General features: G+C 39.4%; 1 protein-coding gene across 3 annotated transcripts in view; it reads right to left on the reverse strand.

The window, feature by feature from the left end:
* SLC9A9 (solute carrier family 9 member A9) overlaps positions 1-18,845 on the reverse strand; it is a 538,349-nt gene that overhangs the window by 276,846 nt on the left and 242,658 nt on the right. For all 3 annotated transcript variants that reach the window (XM_038571125.1, XM_038571123.1, XM_038571124.1), the window contains exon 8: positions 17,891-17,996. In XM_038571125.1, the coding sequence (XP_038427053.1) occupies positions 17,891-17,996 (106 nt within the window). The remainder of the gene's footprint in view (positions 1-17,890; positions 17,997-18,845) is intronic.

Raw genomic sequence — 18,845 nt, forward strand, 5'->3', positions numbered from 1 at the left:
AGAAGTGGTGAATAAAAAGGGTGGGAGAGCATGTGGGTAGTGCATAAATGTTCTGAGAACAAGAAGTGGTAACAAAGAAGTGTTCTAAAGAATAGGGAGGGGATTTAAGACTGGTTGAATGCCTACGGTAGGCCAAGAATGGACTGTTGGTTGTTTTAACGTCATTTTATTTATTGCATTGATTTATTATCTCACAATAGGCTTAGCACTATTAATCAGCTCTTCCTACTGTCCTCCCCTTCTCAGTAATAGCATCTCCATTCTTCTTGCTGCTCAGGCCAAAATTCTGGATCACCGTCTACTTTTCCTCTCTCTATACTTCAGTGATTTTGTTGGCTTGTCCTTTGGAACTTACCTGAACCCAGCCACTTCTCAACATTGCCTCCCCTGACAACCTTTTCCAAGCCGCCATCATTTTTTTTTTCACCTAGATTACAGATTCCAGATTGGTCCCCCTGTGTCCTCTGTTAACCTCCTCCTGCAGTCTAGCTTCCATCTAGTCATTAAGACAATTGAGATCATGTCAGTCCTCTTCTTTAAATTTTGTAATAGATCTCCATAACTAAAAGGCCTATATGATCTAGTCCTGCCCCCTTCTCCTCTTCCCACAGGTCTCTAAGCTCATCTCCTACTATACTATACCTACCTCTTGCTGTACACTATATCCTTACTAAGTAAGTACTTTCCACTGCAGGACCCTTGAGTTTCTGGTTCCCACTGTTTGGAAAGCTCTTCTTCAGACTTCTTCCTTTCTTTTTTTTAAGATTGTGTTTATTATTTGAGAGAGAGCATGAGAGAGAGAGAGAGAGAGATAGCACAAGCAGGGGAGAGGCAGAGGGAGAGGGAGAAGCAGGCTCCTTGCTGAGCAGGGCGCTGGATGTGGGGCTCAATTCCAGGACCCTGAGATCATGACCTGAGCCCAAGGCAGACACTTAACGCACTGAGCCACCAAGATGCCCTGGAAAGTTCTTTAGATAACCACATGGCTCTCTTTTTCCCTTAAGATGCTATATATCAGACAGGTCTTCTGTATGCATTGATCCCTCCCATCATTCTTTACTTGTTAATCTTGCTTTGTTTTTTTAAATATTATTTACTTCCATCTAACATTTTATAAGTTCATGTGTTTATTTTCTGCCTTCCAGCACTGCAAAGGAAAGCTCATTGAGGGCAGGGAGGATTCATTGGTCCCTAAGCCTTTGAGCAAAGCCAGGCACATGATAGGCATTCAGGGAGTATTTGTTGAATAAATTAATGAATATTCCTATTCCCATTTAACAAGTAAGAAACAAAAATAATTTACTTAAGGTCACCTTGAAAGTGGCAGAGCTGAGATTCAAAATTCACAAACTCCCTGTGTTTTCCTGCCTGTAACAGACCATCTGTGAATTTTTTTAAGGTAATCTTAAACCATTTAAAAAATATCATTTCTGATGTCCCAGGGAAAACGAGATATGATGATGAAGATTACATATCTGAAGGGGCTGGGCATCTTGTTTCAGGATATATTCCCTAGTAGCTCCATTGGTTTTTGTTTCCTTGCCTCCATTAGAACACTAACAGGCAATGTTTTTGCTAATACTTTCTTTTTTTTTTTAGTTCTGTGTACAGATACATCACACAAACAAACAATGAAAAGTATGCCTATATGACCAGAGGCTTGATGTTATAATTAAAATAAAACAACTGAGTTGATCTCACCTTTAGTATTAGCCTACATAATCGTAATTCTCTACCTTAGTTATTAATTAACTTACACAAATTACTGTAATTAGTATGACTTTTACAAGCCAAAACATATCTTAAATGTCTCATCTAAATGCACCTATTATCTATAAATTCTCTGCCATCTAAGCATATTCAGAGTTGGAAGTTTTCTCTCTTACAAAATTGCATTTTAGCTGTCATTGTATTTTTGCATACCTATGCCTGCTGGCACTAGTTGTACTACTGTTACTTGAGGCCCTAGACAACCCTCTTACAGGCTCTGGATGTCGTTCTCCAGTGTAAAAGGGGAAGGAGGGGCACCAAGTTCTCTTTCTAGGAGTCAGCAAGCCAGTGTCTCTGCTCCAAACCTATCTTCTTGGGCTTGTCCTGTGATCTTGGGGCCGGGGCTCTGCAGACCACATCTCCCTTTGCCAGAACCTGTTGAGCTCTGCCCATAGGAGCCCCAAAGGGAGGCTAGGATGCAGGAGTAGAGAAAAGGCCTTGCTGCCTTCTTGCTTGCCTGCTGCTTCTATCAGCGCATCTCAGCAACGGTTTTCACCATAGCTTTCACAGCTGGTTCCAGCCTCATGGGCCACCCTCAGAGAAAGCAGCAAGAGCCAGCGGGTGACCTCAGAGGTCTGGGTCCCAGCTCCAGCAGTTCCCTCTTAGGAAATTCTAGATTCTCTTCCATTTGCTCCTCCTGTCCCAGTGTTTACATTTGCTTCCTACAGTCACTACCTGTATGGCCTCGGTGTCCCCTTTTAAAATTTTCAGCTCTCTGCCACCTGTATACCCAATCTCTTGCACTAAACTATGGGCACAGCCAGCTAGTTTCTTTTTTCCTGACTGATTCCTGACCAGGACTCACTAGTGGGTCCCTTTTCATTCTAAACGTTGATGGTTCTCTGAAACCACTGAAGGTTTGTCATCCAGAGATAAGATCCACCCTGTAGTCTGTTACAATTGGACAATGGCAGATGCCAAAGGTAGCTGAGATGCTGTGCCAAGTCCCAGAGGACTGGACTCAAGTCTCCTTTCAATCCCACTTATGGTTAGAATTGACATTTTGAAAAGGTGTGAGTTTGAGCCACTAGATTAGATAGAACAAGAGGCTTGGGGGCAGTGACTAAGTTAGGCCAAAAACTATTAAAAAGACATGGGTTACACCTGGATATGTGCCTTCTAATTCCCAGTCACCCGACCTTTCCAAAATATGAGCACTATCCTACAGTGGAGTGTGAGAAGCTCCCTATCACCTGAAATGTTTGGGTTGAATGTCTGCCAGAGCTGCTGTGGGAAAAATTTCTCTTCATAAAGTAAGGGTGTGGATATCCTCCAGTTCCCTGGGTCTGTCATTTTCCTATATACTTTTTTATTAATTCACTAGGATTAACAGCCCAATTTAGTCTTTTTTTTTTTTTTTTTTAAGTTTAGGACAAGGAACTAATACTGGTTCCAAATGAAACTCATTTGGAGTAGAGGTAGCCCAAGCTTCTCAAAAGGTAAAGACAAGATCAATTTAGAGACTTCCTAATATCCTTTTAATTTGACACAGATGACTCTTCTAAAATAAAATTTTAAAACACATCATTACCATACCTTCTAATCATAAAAACTTAATTTTTTCAAGGGAGCTATGAGGTTTAGAGATAAACTCAGGAAGTCTCCTCTGTGTAGGAAAAAAAAAATGTTTCTAAGTCTTTAGACCACAAACTTTCAGGTCAAAGGACACTGAAAACGGTGAATTTTGATGGCTGTGTTCAAGTGACAGAAGCAGCTCACCTCCAAAGAACCCACTTCCTTTCTTTTCTCTTTCTGCTGTATTTCAGCTGTTTTGCTCATCCTTGTCCCTTCCAGGCTGTGCTTTATTTACAGCATATACTACTGTCCTTCCCATACATCAGAAGCTTCTTGACCCCACCTGAAAACTTAGCGATGGCCCAGGAATCTGGATTAGGCAAGAGAGATTTCAAAATCTACCCAGTGCTTCTGGAATGTTAATGTACATCTGAATTACCTGGGAATCTTGTTAAAATGCAGATTCTGCTTCAGAGGCTTGCAGTGGAGCCTATGATTCTGCATTTTGTAGGACCAAGAAAGTCCCTGCCACTGGTTGTAGCATCACACTTTGAGAAGCAAATCTCTGAGCAACATTTGGTATTAAGTATCAATTCACCTTTGCTATGGCTTGGCTTCGACCTTGTATGGTCCAAAATGTCTTTTCCTAACTACAAAAAAAATGTTTTAAAATTGTATTTCTGGGCAGCCCCAGTGGCTCAGTGGTTTAGTGCTGTCTTTGGCCCAGGGCGTGATCCTGAAGACCCAGGATCGAGTCCCACGTTGGGCTCCCTGCATGGAGCCTGCTTCTCCCTCTGCCTCTCTCTCTCTCTATCTCTCAATAAATAAATAAAAAATCTTTTTTTTTTTACATTTATTTATTTATTTATTTATTTATTTATTTATTTATTTATTTATTTATTTTATGATAGTCACACACACACAGAGAGAGAGAGAGAGGCAGAGACAAAGGCAGAGGGAGAAGCAGGCTCCATGCACCGGGAGCCCGACATGGGATTCGATCCCGGATCTCCAGGATCGCGCCCTGGGCCAAAGGCAGGCACCAAACCGCTACGCCACCCAGGGATCCCTAAAAAATCTTTTAAAAAAATAAAAAAATAAAGTTATATTTCTGTGTTTTAGTCTCTATTTTTCTTTCTGTACTTTTCAGAATTGACATGATTCTATGAAGTTAATTTCAATTTCATGGAACAATTATCTATCAAGGACATTTAAGGAGTTTAATTTTTTTATTTTAGAATTATTTATTTTTAATCCCAGCAATACTAGAATGTGAAAGAAATTAGTTGCATGGAATAAAATTGATAATATATTTTGCTGTCAACAGTTTAATAATTTTCCTCCTAAAGAGGAAAATAAATCACATTCTTTGATCATAATTTTATAAAATTGGAAATTAACAAGAGAAGTATATCTACAAAAATGTATCCATTAGGGATTTTCAATTGTATGCTTCTAGATGAAGTTGGAGTTGAAGATTAGATCAAATTTGAAATTTTAGCTTATGTAAAAATAAATAATAGTAAATGTAGATTACATTTCTTATCAAAATCAATGAGATGAAACCAGATTATTCAGAGGGAATTTTATAGTCTTGCATGCATTCAATTAGAAAAATAAAATAAAAGAATTGGACTATTTACCTCAAGAAGCTAGGCAAAAGACAATAATGGACTCAAATAAAGTAGGATTAAAAACCTAATAAAAGAAAAGTGAAAACAAAATTGTCAAAGAGAACATATAAAAACTATATTTGAGGGGCACCTGGGTGGCTCAGTCAGTTAAGTATCTGCCTTCAGCTCAGGTCATGATCCAGGGTCCTGTGATGGAGCCCCATGTCAAGCTCCCAGCTCAGTGGGGAGTCTGTTTCTCCTTCTTATGCCTCTACCCCAGCTTGTGCTCTCTCTCGCTCACCCTCTATCAAATAAATAAAATCTTTAAAAAAACAAACAAACTAGATTTGGTTAGTAAAATTGAGAGTTGTAAAGTAACCGTGTGGGTTATGTCTCTCAGGACCTGGAGTCTGTTATGTCTCCATCCTTCCCATTCTCTGGTCGTGGCTGCAGGTAGAAAAGGGGTGACATTGGCCAATGGCTTCGCTCATTTAAGAGTCAATTTCCTCATTTGGATAGCACCCAATCTGTCTTACAGGTCTGTTCCGTGTATAAAGCAGTATCATGGATAGTAACATGCTTCATAAACTAAACATTGATAAGTACATACATATAAGATTTTACTATTACTAGAAGTAGATGAAATAAAGAAGACATGAAAAGAAGAAACAACTTAGAGAAGCTCATTCCACGGATAGACACAACAACACTTCCTGTTTAATTAATTTTAAATACTTCCTGTTTAATAAATTGCTGGGGGAAGAGGTACAAAGCATCCAGTCCATGTCTTGCATATTCTATACCTTTAATCATCATTTTTTTTTTTTTTGCCATTTCTTCCACAGTAACTCCTGCATCAAGGAAAAACAAATGAAAATGTGCTCCTTACTTCTAGTAATCCAAACTTAGACAATTCTCAGTAATACTACAGTTAAGGTACCAGGTTTTTGCAAGTTACCTTGGGTATCTACTATCATCTACTCAGATTCTATTCATGTGTGGAGGTCATCGTGAGCAAAGCACAGGTTATGGCTATGGGGACACAAGGAGGAATGAATCTGGTCTTAGGCCTCAAGCAGCCTTATATCTCCTGACAGAGACAACATGTACGCAAAGACATAGCAGGTATAATGCAGTAGGTGATAAGAAAACAGAAATCCTGAGACAGTGTGATTTCTTTTGGGCTATAGAAGGTGGGAGAGAGCTGGAGAAAATTTTCCAAAAAAAGTGCAGAGGCATTTGGGCCTTGAAAGATGAGAAAGTTTGAGGATGCAGGGTCAGGAGTAGGGAATTCAATGTGAGTGAAGGGAGAGAAGTAGGAGGCTGTGGGGCATGTGTGAGAAACATGCAGTCTCCCTGCACACTTTGGGTTTTAATCAATTATAGGTTAGGGCATAAATACAAATTGAATTAATCACATTTTTCTATGTAAAAAACTTAATAAAGGAAACAACTATTACACTGTATTCTTAAAATGGTCAAACCAATTACTGTAAGTACAGAATCTTACATGTTTTATTCATCCTTTTATTTATAAAAATTAGAAATATGAAGCATCCGGTATGTCTATCCTGTGCAGGCAGACATTATTACAACTTCCTTCCCAACAGAAGTAAAAACTGATCACTCTGTTTCCATCTCTACTGCAAAAACAAGCAGTCACTAAATGCAACGGCTGCATTGCATGTCTAAGATCTTGGATTCAAGTTCTATTTACAGGGTCCTTGACAATGACGGATGGAATCAAGAACATACATCTGGGTCCACGGACAGTAGAACATGCTCGAAAATAGCCGAGACCTAAAATAAAAAGGAGGTCTGAAAGAAATCAAGAAGTGGCCTAGAGAAAATAATAATAATACTTCCTGCCTCATGTGTATACTCAAGATTGCCTTTCAAAGCTGTCTGCACAGTGGAACTTTAGTGGTGTACAAGATCGCTGAAGGGCTGGTGGCAGGGACTCATTTATGCAATTTGAAGTAAGAACTAGAACCGATACTTTATGACACTAGCTAAAAGAGCTGTTTGAGAAACCACAAAGAGGTACACAGCTAAATTCAAATTAATTGGCAAGCAAAGAAATTTAGGAAACAGCATGAGGAGCTCCATAATTCTTTGGGAAAAATAATGATTCTGCTGGCAAGTACATTCTTGCCACAGAGATCAATTTTCATAGGACAATTAACACCTTATGGTTAACAGAGTGCCATGTACACTGTTATCCTTGATTCCCGTTTCTGGACCCTTTCAGAAAGCATTAGTACTACTAAATATTGTATATGTATATTAAGCTTGCATGATCAAGGTTCAGTGTGTAGCTGTAAATTATATAAGGAAAAATGTACGACATTGGACATCAAGGGGCCCGGGACCTATCTGATCACAGTTCATCCACTGAGTTGCATAACTGGGGCAATTTAAACGCATCACCTGGTCCATTGTTTTCTTTTCAATGAATTAAAGAAGATGGTCTGCATTAGTATTCATCAAATTGGAATATAAAAGAAAACCCACTGAAAGATGGAAGAAAATATAAAAATGTCAGTTTTTAATTAGAAAGAATTTTTGTGTATTCTAAAGTATGTAAGTAACTCTGTGGGCAAAAAATTACCTTTTTGTGCAGATAGGTTCATGATAAAGCTTTTTTTTTTTTTTTTTTTTTTTTGTCAATAGGGTCAAGGAACTCCGGCAAACGCTGCTCTAAATGATCTCTAAGCACTTTTCAGTCTTAAATGTCTGTGATCTGAGTGGCTCAGTTTTTACATTGGCTTCAAGGTCTGCATATATGGAACTGAAGAATTACCCGGGGTCCCACAGCCTCACACTGACTTCCTGTCAGCTCAATTACCGATTACCAGGTCCCTTGACCTAGAGCATCTCCAGCCCTGGGTGAACACCCTCCCTCTTTGCACTCCCATAACAGTGCCCACAGACGTTGGGTGCGGAAATGCAGGTTGGTCAAAAGAATGAATCTCCATTTTAAAAAATTTTGAAAAGAGAATGCAAGAGAAATTAGTTTTTGATCCTCACATACAAATAGATGTTTATCTGGATTTATTAGTGGCCGGGTCCATTTTCTTCTAATATTTAAATTTTCTTATTCAAGAATATTGTCACCTACAGTCTTGGTTACTGATAACATTATTCAGTAGTTCTTTTTTCATTAAAAGTTGATGAAGCCTTCAGATACAGAGGCTGAAAAATAAACGTCTGTCACAAGGAGCATGATTTTCTTTGACATTAAATGGAGACTTGAGGGGTTTCTAAGACTGAAGAATATTGCATTTTTGGACAGGATATATTGATTATATTATCAGAACACAGAAAGAGAGTGAGAGAGAAAGAAAAAATGTGTCTTGCTCTCAGATTGTACTCTGAGGGGTTTTAAAGTTGATGGGTTATTTTTCCATGCCACGCTTTTATTTATCTTTGATCTAGTAAAAAGAGACATTTCTGACAGGTTTCCTACCACCACTGCTGAATGTGAACCTGGAACTGAGAAGTTAAAGATTTTAAAGAAATGGAAAACTCCTTCAGGGAATATGAAAGATTCCAAGTTTCCAAAGAGTACAATTACTGTCTAGTTCACCATATTTGGCAACACCACAGTTGGCAGATTAATCATGAATCTGTGGAATATAACATCAATACAGAAGGCAGCACGAATCTATGTTCTTGTTTCTGGTTTCTCCAATGCAGTGTAGGCATGCATTTAAGAGTTACTTCCTGTCTATGTTGCAAGGTTTATAAATTTCCATTTAAAACAAAAATCTCCTTCAAAATTTAGCAGAGGGTCTTTATGCAAATTAAGTTGGGATCTGCAGAAGAAGAAAAACACGTTTTCACTTATATCCTTGACATTCCATCTCAAGCCTTGGTGTTCATCAGCTTACTCTCTTTTCAGTTTTCATTTCCTTGGAGTCAGCTAACACACTTTCACCAAAGTCACCTAACCCTCTAACGAACAACCTGACCCAAGATGTCCGTGTCCAATTTCCCATCATACTCTTCCATGTAGTTTCTACATTTTCATAGAATCCAGAAGACTTTTGGATGAAATAATTTCTGTGTCCCTTTTTCTATTGCATATATTTATTCATTTATATTCCCCATTTTGGTGGAATGAACCATTGATCAAGTTGATACTGGGGTCTAGGAATTATCCCTGACTCTTACCTTATCCTTCACCTGTATGTTATATATTTGTGCCATCTATCTTCTAACAATTTTCTATCTGTAAAGAAAATGGGTTTTTGAGAACGAACTTTCTTTTTCTTTGGCTCCTATGCCTCCTGGCACCATGAGGAAGGCATTAAACAATGACTGAAAATATTTACAGTGAAAAAAGCCGGGGTAAATTTGTCCACTACTTAAGTTACATGTGCAAGGTTGTTTGAATATTGAAATGATGAGCTATTCAGTTCAAGAAAGTGCAGGTGTGAGTTAATGAGTTATTATGCGAGGAGATGTACGTTACACCTGTGTTTATTGAGACGGCAACGTTGCATGTTTGCCCTTGGTTCAGTGTGTTGGTTAACTAATCCCCTTGAGAATTTTGGGTGCCTATTACTATAGTTTGAATGCCTAATATTCTGAGCCTCCAGATTTTATTTTTGGCTTGGAAAACACTCAACGCACCTCATTTGTTGATGAATTGTTGGCTAATTAAGTTGGATTCACATGGTTCTGTCAATAGGATAGCATGAGCAATTTTAAGAGATGTCAGCTAATGACATGTCCTTAGAAGCTGAAACTGGCTAGATTTGTTTTAAAAAGCAACTCAAACCAAGTCCCCTCCCAGTGATTTGTTTTATTTACGAAGATCTGGAAATATATTTTCCATCAAGTCATGCAATGCATCACTGGCAAGCCAAATGGAACACATTCACCTCTAAGCTAAAGCCTTCTTGAGAGTTTCAGACAAAATTTTTCCAAGCTGAGAGACGATGGAGATAAGAAGTAATAAGCCAACTTACTCATATGGAGCAGTCTCAACACATCCAGTAATAGTCATTTCATTTGGAAATCTTTCTTCCTTGTCTATTGTAAATAAGAAAGACTTTCCCAAGTTTCCTTTTCTGACTACGTACTCTACAAAAGCCTATCAAGAATTGACCTGATAAGCAGAACCTGAACTTCCAAGTGTCAACTTTTCCTTCTCATGACAATGTAATTAGGCCCTTGTCATTTGAGACCAATAGGAGAACATGCCTGAGTGATGGGATTGAGATGAATTAAGTGTTTATGTCATACCTGATATCTGTGTGTTGCATGCTTTTTTCAGACATCTTGGTCAGTTCCCTAGGAAATGGGCCACAACATCATACATTCTCACCCTACTACATTTAAAAAACTTTTCAGAGTTTCTTACTGTCTAGAATCAGACCAGAAAGTCCAAAAACATTACTTAATAATCAGACTTTTTTTCTTTCAGGTTTTTATGTGTTTATTTTCTTAGATAGGGTTCATTCTAAGATGAGTAAATAGCGAGCTATTCTATTTAACTTCTTGCATGAGAAACTGAGGGCCTCCCTCTCCTGCCTTTGCCTTGAATGGACATAAAATATGCCCCAGGAATCTAAAAATGGAAGCTGCCTTTATTACAGCAGTACCTGGAAGCAGAGAAATCATTAGACACGGTGTCAATGTTGCCATTAGAAATCTTACTCTTCGGGTGTTTAATGACAGTCCCTGAAAGTTTGCTTCTGGCAAAAACCTGACCCCCAAAGTCTCAGTGGGGAAACAGATTATAAAAATGAGTCTTCAAACAGCCTATGCAGCTGTGCTTTTTGGTTATCTTTATAAACTGAAAAGCGGCTTCGATGACAGGATTCAATTCCATTACAGATTATGCTATAAATAATACTGCTGAACTATTTTCAATATTCAATTTAAAATAAAAGCTCAGTAACCTAATGACTTCTAGAAAATAGAAGTCTGCACAAGAAAAATTCTATCTGATTAGAAATTAGGTATGCATGTGTACCAGGTGCCTCGTAGAGAGAATACCTTGGGGTCATGTATTTACTCAGAAGCCACATTTTGTACATGTACAATGTCCTTCTATTACAAAGTAATAAAATCCTCTTACTTTGTAGTAAAGAAAATTGAGATACCAATTGATAGGATGACTTATTCCCATCCCTCAGCAAGCAAGCCAAAGAGCCAGAACCCAGAGACATACCCCTAAAGTGGCTGATTTTGTAAGTAGGGCAGACCCATCCTTATACATTCTCTTTCTCTGCTCTCCTGGCATGTAAGAACTCCCTAAAGTCCATTTCTATCTCTACACCCTTATCGTCTAGAAAGACTCCTCACTTGCATTTGACATTTTGCCCAGTTCTCCCACATAAAAGTTTTCTCAAACCGCACTTGTATGTTTCCAACACCAGAGAATCAAACTTCTGGGTAATTGAAATGCCAGCCTTCATTTGCATGTCTAAAAGCCACTTGTTTCCATAAAACTAAGTTCTTCTATGTGACTATTGAACACTTGCAGGTGCAATTTCCAAGTGACTGGGACGAGGCGGTTGCAAATGTGGCCCTTGAAGTGAAAGATAATCAAAATAAATCAAATGATCATCATCAAATTAGTAAAACTGAACGTGAAAGCAGAAGATGTGGTAATGAGCAAGCCCCCCCTCACACTGAAGTGTTCAGAACGAATCTTATAAGAAGCTGAATCAAAAATGATAATGAACACTGTGCAAACTGTCTTCAAAAGCTTGATCCTTTTGGTTTGCCTATCCCTGTGCATCTGGCATAAGAGGGTCCCAAGTGTCCTAGCCTAGAGGCTCCACTGCCTTTGAGCTTCTTTCCCCTTCTGTTCTGTCACCAAGTTATTTAGTTTCATTTGTGGAAATACATCATGGATTATTCCTTCCCTTGTACCGGTTAGGATTCTTGGTTTGCAAGCAATAAACACTAATTCTGGCTACTGTAATCAGAAAAGAATTTACTGGAGAGAAGAGTGATAGCTCTCAGAAAATATGCACAAAGGCAGCCCCAGGAATCTGTGTCAGGGGTAAATAGGGGGGGTCCAATAGGGCTTTGTTGTTGGAAAGAACAGGTGCCAACAGTCACACTTCCTTCTATATCCCTTCTAAAGGATCACATCCTAGGGAAAGAGTGTCTGACTGACTTTCCTTCTAAAGTCTTTTTCTCTTTGGCAGGGGAGGATGAGACACCTTGATCAACAAGATGGTATCTGATGGAGGAGGGACAGTTTCCTAAGCAACATCAGGATGCTATTACCTGTGAAAATAAGAATGATTGCTGGGCAGTCCAAATCAACATATGTCTACTATATTCCTCTCAACTAGGCTCTTGTTTCCTCAGGTCTACATGTTTCTTTTTTAGCTTAATAATTAGGGAAATGAAATTGCAGATTAATGTAATTTATGATACATTTTTTAGTTGAAGTATGAATCTGCCCTGGAATATCCTGACCAGTGGACATATATAATCTTCCATATATTATCAGGCACAGGGCACTCATTATCTTATAAAGCAGTCTTTTATTCAGATTTTGGAAATGTTTCCTCTTGTCAAGCTAAAATCATCCATTCTATTGCTCAAAAGATAATGAGCTCAGAATGCTTCAGCCATACTTCTGGTGCTGATAGAGCCCTGGAGGACCTGATAGTCTGATGCAACTTTGGCCTATCAATCCTGATTCTACACATCAGCTCGAGTTCTAGATTTCAGAACTACAGAGAGAATAAATCCAAACGCCTAGTGAAGTCTGCGTGCGTGTAAATAAACAGTAACCAGTTGGAAACTATAATGGAAAAGGTTTTGATTCATCATAATATCCTCAAATATAAAATAGTTAAAAAGTACTTAACATGAAATTTGTAGGTTGAATGTGAAGACAACTATAAAAATTTACTAAAGGCCATAAAAGATGACTTGAATAAATGGAGAGACATAACATATTCCTGGGTGGGAAGACTCAACATTGTAAAAACACCACTTCTCAAATTAATCTAAAAATTTAATGCAACTGCAATCATAATCTCAGTCATTTTCTGCTTGAAACCTAACAAAGTTATTTTCAAGTCCATCTGGAATAATAAATATGTGAGTACAGCAAAGAAGCTCTTGAAAATGGGCAAGGAAGGGTGAGGCATTGATCCACTGGATATTAAGATGAACAATGAAGCTTAAATGATTAAAACAGTGAAGACCAAAGTGGTGCAATAGAAAACCCAGAACATATATATATACGTTTATGTACCTATAGACATGGACATTATATTATAAATACATAGGTTATAGTTGAAGGGTGTTAGGACAAATGGAACGTATCTTCTAGGAAGATAATCAAGTTCCTGCTATCTCCTGTACTACATATCAAAACAAATTCCAGTTGGATTCATAAAACAAGACTCGTAAAAGAAAGTATGCATTATCATTAATAAACACTTAGGCTTTCTATGCAAAAATTAATAAAGCCTTGAGCTTTCTAAGGAGATAAAATTAACCACATAAACTTGAAAATGTCCATACTATCCCTTTCCCTTACTAAGCCAACAAAATGTAATATATTTAAGAGATAAAACCACAAATTGGAAAATATTTATAGCTTACATGGCAGCCAAAAGGTTAATTTTCTAAATAAATAAAAAGCTCCTAAAATTAATGTGACAAACAAGCATCTCAGTAGGGAAAAGGAGTAGGACAGAAACAGGGAGTTCAGCAAAAGAGAAATAGAAATTGCCAATGACATGTCACTAGAATGCTTTCCTCAGAACAAATATAATAAATGTAAATCACAGGGGCACCTGGGTGGCTCAGTGGTTGAGCATCTGTTTTTGGCTCCGGTCGTGATCCCAGGGTCCTGGGATTGAGTCCTGCATTGGGCTCCCTACAGGCAGCCTGCTTCTTCCTCTGCCTAAGTCTCTGGCTTGCTCTCTCTGTGTCTCTCTCATGAATAAATAAATAAAATCTTTTAAAAAATAAATGTAAATCACAATGAAATAGAAATTGATTTCATATTAGCAGGGATGGGTACAATTTAGGGTAGTAAAGATATGAGTAAATGAGTTCTCTTTCATTATTTGTGGAAGTATAAAGGGTCACAAATTTTCTGGAGAACAATTTGGGTGAATTTTCCAAGGCATTAAAATGTTAGCCTTTCTATTCATCCGGCAATAGAAATGCATACATCAATCTAAAAGGATAACCAGGGGATCCCTGGGTGGCGCAGCGGTTTGGCGCCTGCCTTTGGCCCAGGGCGCGATCCTGGAGACTCGGGATCGAATCCCATGTCGGGCTCCCTGCATGGAGCCTGCTTCTCCCTCTGCCTATGTCTCTGCCTCTCTCTCTCTCTGTGACTATCATAAATAAATAAAAATTAAAAAAAAAATAAAAGGATAACCATTGCAATCATATTAATAATACCGAAAACTATAAACAATCAAAAGGAGCATTGAGTAAATTGTGGCAAGTTGGTATGATATCATATTAGGCAGCCATTAAATAATACAGATGAAAAATGTTGTGAAAAAGTCATTATAAATCCTTGAGTGAAAAGAAGCAAGTTACTTAAAATTTAAGAAGTATGATTACATTCATACCTGCATGTACATATTTAGTGAAGTGTACGGATATGCATATAATTAGATGTATTCAGACAAATATTAACAATAGCGATTAATAGGTAATAAGAAAACAGGTGATTCCAATTCGATTTCCTTCTGTGAATTTACACTTCCTAAATTGTCTATGATGTTTACACATTACTTGGTCATAAGAAAAAACAAAAATTTGTTTCTTAAAACAGATGGACTTTGTTTAAAACAACAGAAATCCTTTTTTAAAAATAAAATCTTATGTGAAAACCCAATTCTTGGAATCAATAAAAGGGATAGTGTAGGGGTGGCAAGTTGAGAGCCCTGCTCACTTGGTGGGCATCCTTGAGCACCACTTTGAAATGTCAGGGCTCAGGGAATTCTGCTGAGAAACCAATGCATGTTGCCCCATCCCATCCCTCGGACCTACATGATGTGCTGTTCGTGAACCCGGACAGGCTCCATGATGCTGCTTCCCTCCATAACTACTCATAAATGGCTTAATAGTTTATTACACTTAGTTCTTTATAGTCATTGCCATGTATTCATTTGTTAAGGACTTTTTAAAATGTTTTCTAGATTTTAGGCTTCCAATACCTTGGTTTAGTTGTGGGTGGGTTAGAACTAAAAAGATTATATCATTACCAGACACACCCTTAGATAATTATGATTTGATACCATTCCCTCAGATTTCACTGAAGGTTGAAATGAGAAATGACTTTGCGAAGAGTGTATCTCCATCTTCCTTAAAGGTATTTTTTTTTTTAAGATTTTATTTATTCATGAGAGACAGAGAGAGAAGCAGAGACATAGGCAGAGGGAGAAGCAGGCTCCTGTGGGGAGCCTGATGTGGGACTCCATCTGGGAGCCCTGGGATCACACCCTGAGTCACCCGGGTGTCCCCCTTAAAAGTATTACTAAATATAGTGTCCACTGCAGCATTCAAAGGTCCCTTATACGAGGATACATGTGATAAATTCCCCTAAAATTTTAGTGCCAGAAAAGAAGTTTGCCCATTTTTGTAAATAAGTATGATTTCCTTTTATAATGCTCTATTATTCCTATATAACTCATCATGTTTCCCTTTTGGCTTTGGCTGCCAGAAAGCTCAGAGCTATATTTATTGCCAAACCACAGCAACAAACAGCTGTCTAATTTTGCAGAAAAACTCTATCCCAAAGCACTTGAGTATTTACTCTCAACTAAATGGTCCCATGATATGCATGCCTCATGTTATGAGTTGTCTCAAATCCAATTTGGAAAGAAGCAAGGATTAGATAATAAACAAACAAATACATAAGTAATTTAGACTAAGCAGGCTTGGTATATGACAGTAGAAAATGCTTACACCTAGAGTTCGGTTTGTATCAAATGCCTATTAGACACATTGCTTACTCTGGAGTAGTGCTCTGGAGCGAGTGTGGCCCTTGGGTGCAGCCATGGGCTCTTGGGTCTGCTTCTGCGGCCCACACCTGTATTCACCTATCCCATGATGCTGGCTCTCTAGGGGTAGTCTGTGTGCCATCCAATAAGAATATCAGGTTGAAAGGGGTGGCAAAAGAGCAAGGTACAGGTAAACTAGCCATTTATACATGGACTGTAACCTTTAAATAGTTAATAAAACAAGATCTTGCTGAAACGGACCAGGAAATAAAAAGGCAATTTTCACACATAAAAATAAGCAGCTTTGAGGTACTGGGGTGTGTGTGTGCATGTGTGTGTGTGTGTGTTTATTATAATATTCAACATAGACTAAAAAATATCAGGTGAGTTAAGATACTTTTTTTACTTTTTTAGAAGGTCAAATATGTGTTCTTACTGTTAACATTACTTACATCATTTTACAAAACGATGAGGGCTGAAAAGGGCATGGAATATGGAGGAAAGGGAACCAAAATTATTTTGAATGGCTGATATAAATTTTATACCTTTATTTTTTAATTTAAGGGACACTGTTGTTCCTTTTCTCTGGAATGAATAAGCTCTTCAGCAACCTCCCTCATAACAAGAGAAGACACTACCATAACAGACATTGATTTAGATACAAGGGCCCATAGGGCGGGCTCTGACAATGTAGCTTTCATAAGTCTCCTAAGAACTGGCAGATGGCTTTCTGCATCAGCAACAGACGCCTTCAAAGCCTGTGGGAACAGGGTGGCCCCTGTGACTCTGCAGTAAGTTGGGTCAGCTGCCCAGAAGGACAGGTTATCATTACAAGAAAGATTTGCCATGCCTTTCACAGGAGAGCCAAACCAGTCTATGGGCATGTGGACCAGGCAGGCTCCTGAGACCCCAAATATCTTCCTCCTCATGAGGGCTTGCTTGATAGTCCACAAATGTAGTTTCATTCAAGGCAGCAACACTTGCTCCTCAAGAGTCTAGCTCTGGAATCAGATCTCCTAGTTTGAAATCCCAGCTCCACTACTTACTGTTGACCCAGTAACGAGTGTAGGCCCTAATTTTGAGTCTTAGGTCTGGGAATTAATAAGAATGTCCATGAGAGGCGGGAAGCTAGTGCTTGGCTCACGGTACTCTGTCAATATACGTCAACTTCTATTATTATTAATTATACTTAAAGTACCACCTAATAACATGTAAATACCCAGAGAGGAATACTTTGTTCCCAGTTAATAATTGAGGGGCGGAGGAGGCCAGTCTCACCGCTTGAATGTCAATTAAGATGACAGTAGTGAGCAGCAAGGGATCCAGGATTGAAACCTGGAAGGAGCAGGGAACTAGGCCAAAGGACAGAAGCAGCTTTGACATTTTGCTCAGAGCCACAGTGATTCTTCTAGGTGGAAAAGCACCCAATCGTTGCAGCTATCCAAGCGCAAATCCTCACTGTTGCAGAAAGGCAATCTAATTGCCGAATCCAGATCACAGGATCCCTTGGGACATCAGGGGCTGCCCCTTTCTCTATTAACTGATCCACCTCAGAGATTCTATATGTAGACTTCTTGTGGGAAGAGGTACTACACTGTAGCCCCGCCACATCAGCTCTTTGTTTCTTTGCAGACAAGGATTCTCCACACTGATGTGTGTGGAAATGTGCACACCCCAGAGAGGCTGCTTACCCGGGTGCTCGCCATTAGCAGCCAACGGCAAACCAGCACCCTTTTCTGCAAAGCAGCTGAGTAGACTTCCATTTATAAAGTCATCCATCACCTCTATAAATCAGTCATTTGTAGGTTTTAACATCCCCTCCCGCCCAGCCAGGAGAGAAGAGGAAATGTCATTCTGGAGACTTTCCCGTTAAGTTGTTGCGTACAGAATGGATGAATTATTGTGTTTTTCTCCTCAGGGTACCCAGGAAAGGCTGATTCAGACCCAACCCCGTAGAAGCGTCAGGGAGGGGAGCCTCTGGGAGCACACAGGCGCCTCACACACCCAGCCCGCTGTGCAGGAGGCAGCACTGACCTGTCAGGCCTGCGGCCTCAGCAGACAGGAAGGCGCTCCACGACAGGAGGAAAAACAGGCCTGTTTCCAGCATGGGGAACTCGCACAGTTTGGTAAATTTGGTCAAGTGACAAAGACAGGTTAAGGGAAACAACAAATGCTTTTACAGCTACCTCTCCTCCTTGGCTGAGGAAAATGAAATCTGGGTGAGATGGTTTTAGGGTAAGGGAACCGATTTTCAGACTGTCACTCTCATTGGGACTGCGCTGAAGGCCAGCTTGAGTTCCAGGCTTCGTTAGGGGGTCAGCACTCCACTAAAAATGCAAAGCTGTATTCAGGTCACAGAAAGGTGTCTTGCTAAGTAAGAAGATAGCATCGGCTCACTGTGGGTACGGAGCCTCTTGAATTTGGCCCTGGCCCTTGGGGCGTGTCCCCTCAGGGACTGCAGCACATCAGGAAAACAGAGCCATGGACGGAGAGCAGAGGCTCAGTGACTTGCTGCAAGTGCGTCAGCACCAAAGGAGGCCACTGCCCCCTGGGGAGTGAGAGTCTGTGGACAGATCACCTGAAAAGACTCCTCTCTTGAGGATGGAAATAGGATCAGGAGGGACATTTATGTTCAGTGATAGGGAAACTACTGGGGCCATCTTAGTATAAGTAGGATAGAGGACAGGTATATTATTTCTAGGTCAGGCAAGAAGCCCTTCGGGAGGCAATGGTTCATTTTGGCTGGGATGACACTTGGTCAATAGCCTATAAACTGCACAGAGAGCAAGAGAAGAGTGGTCTGATCCAAATCATGCAGAGAATGGGTTATGGGAAGATGATTAGGAATATGTGATCCATAGAAAAGGGTTACATTGCAACTGTGCCCACAGCTAGGGAAAAAAATGCCCTGACAAATGAGATGTCGTGTTGCATTTTTATGCTTCAAGACAAACATCTAAAAGAGATTGCACATTAAGAGATGGTTAGC

This window comes from Canis lupus, chromosome 23 (genome assembly GCF_011100685.1).
Source record: "Canis lupus familiaris isolate Mischka breed German Shepherd chromosome 23, alternate assembly UU_Cfam_GSD_1.0, whole genome shotgun sequence".
In the NCBI taxonomy this organism is placed as follows: domain Eukaryota; kingdom Metazoa; phylum Chordata; class Mammalia; order Carnivora; family Canidae; genus Canis; species Canis lupus.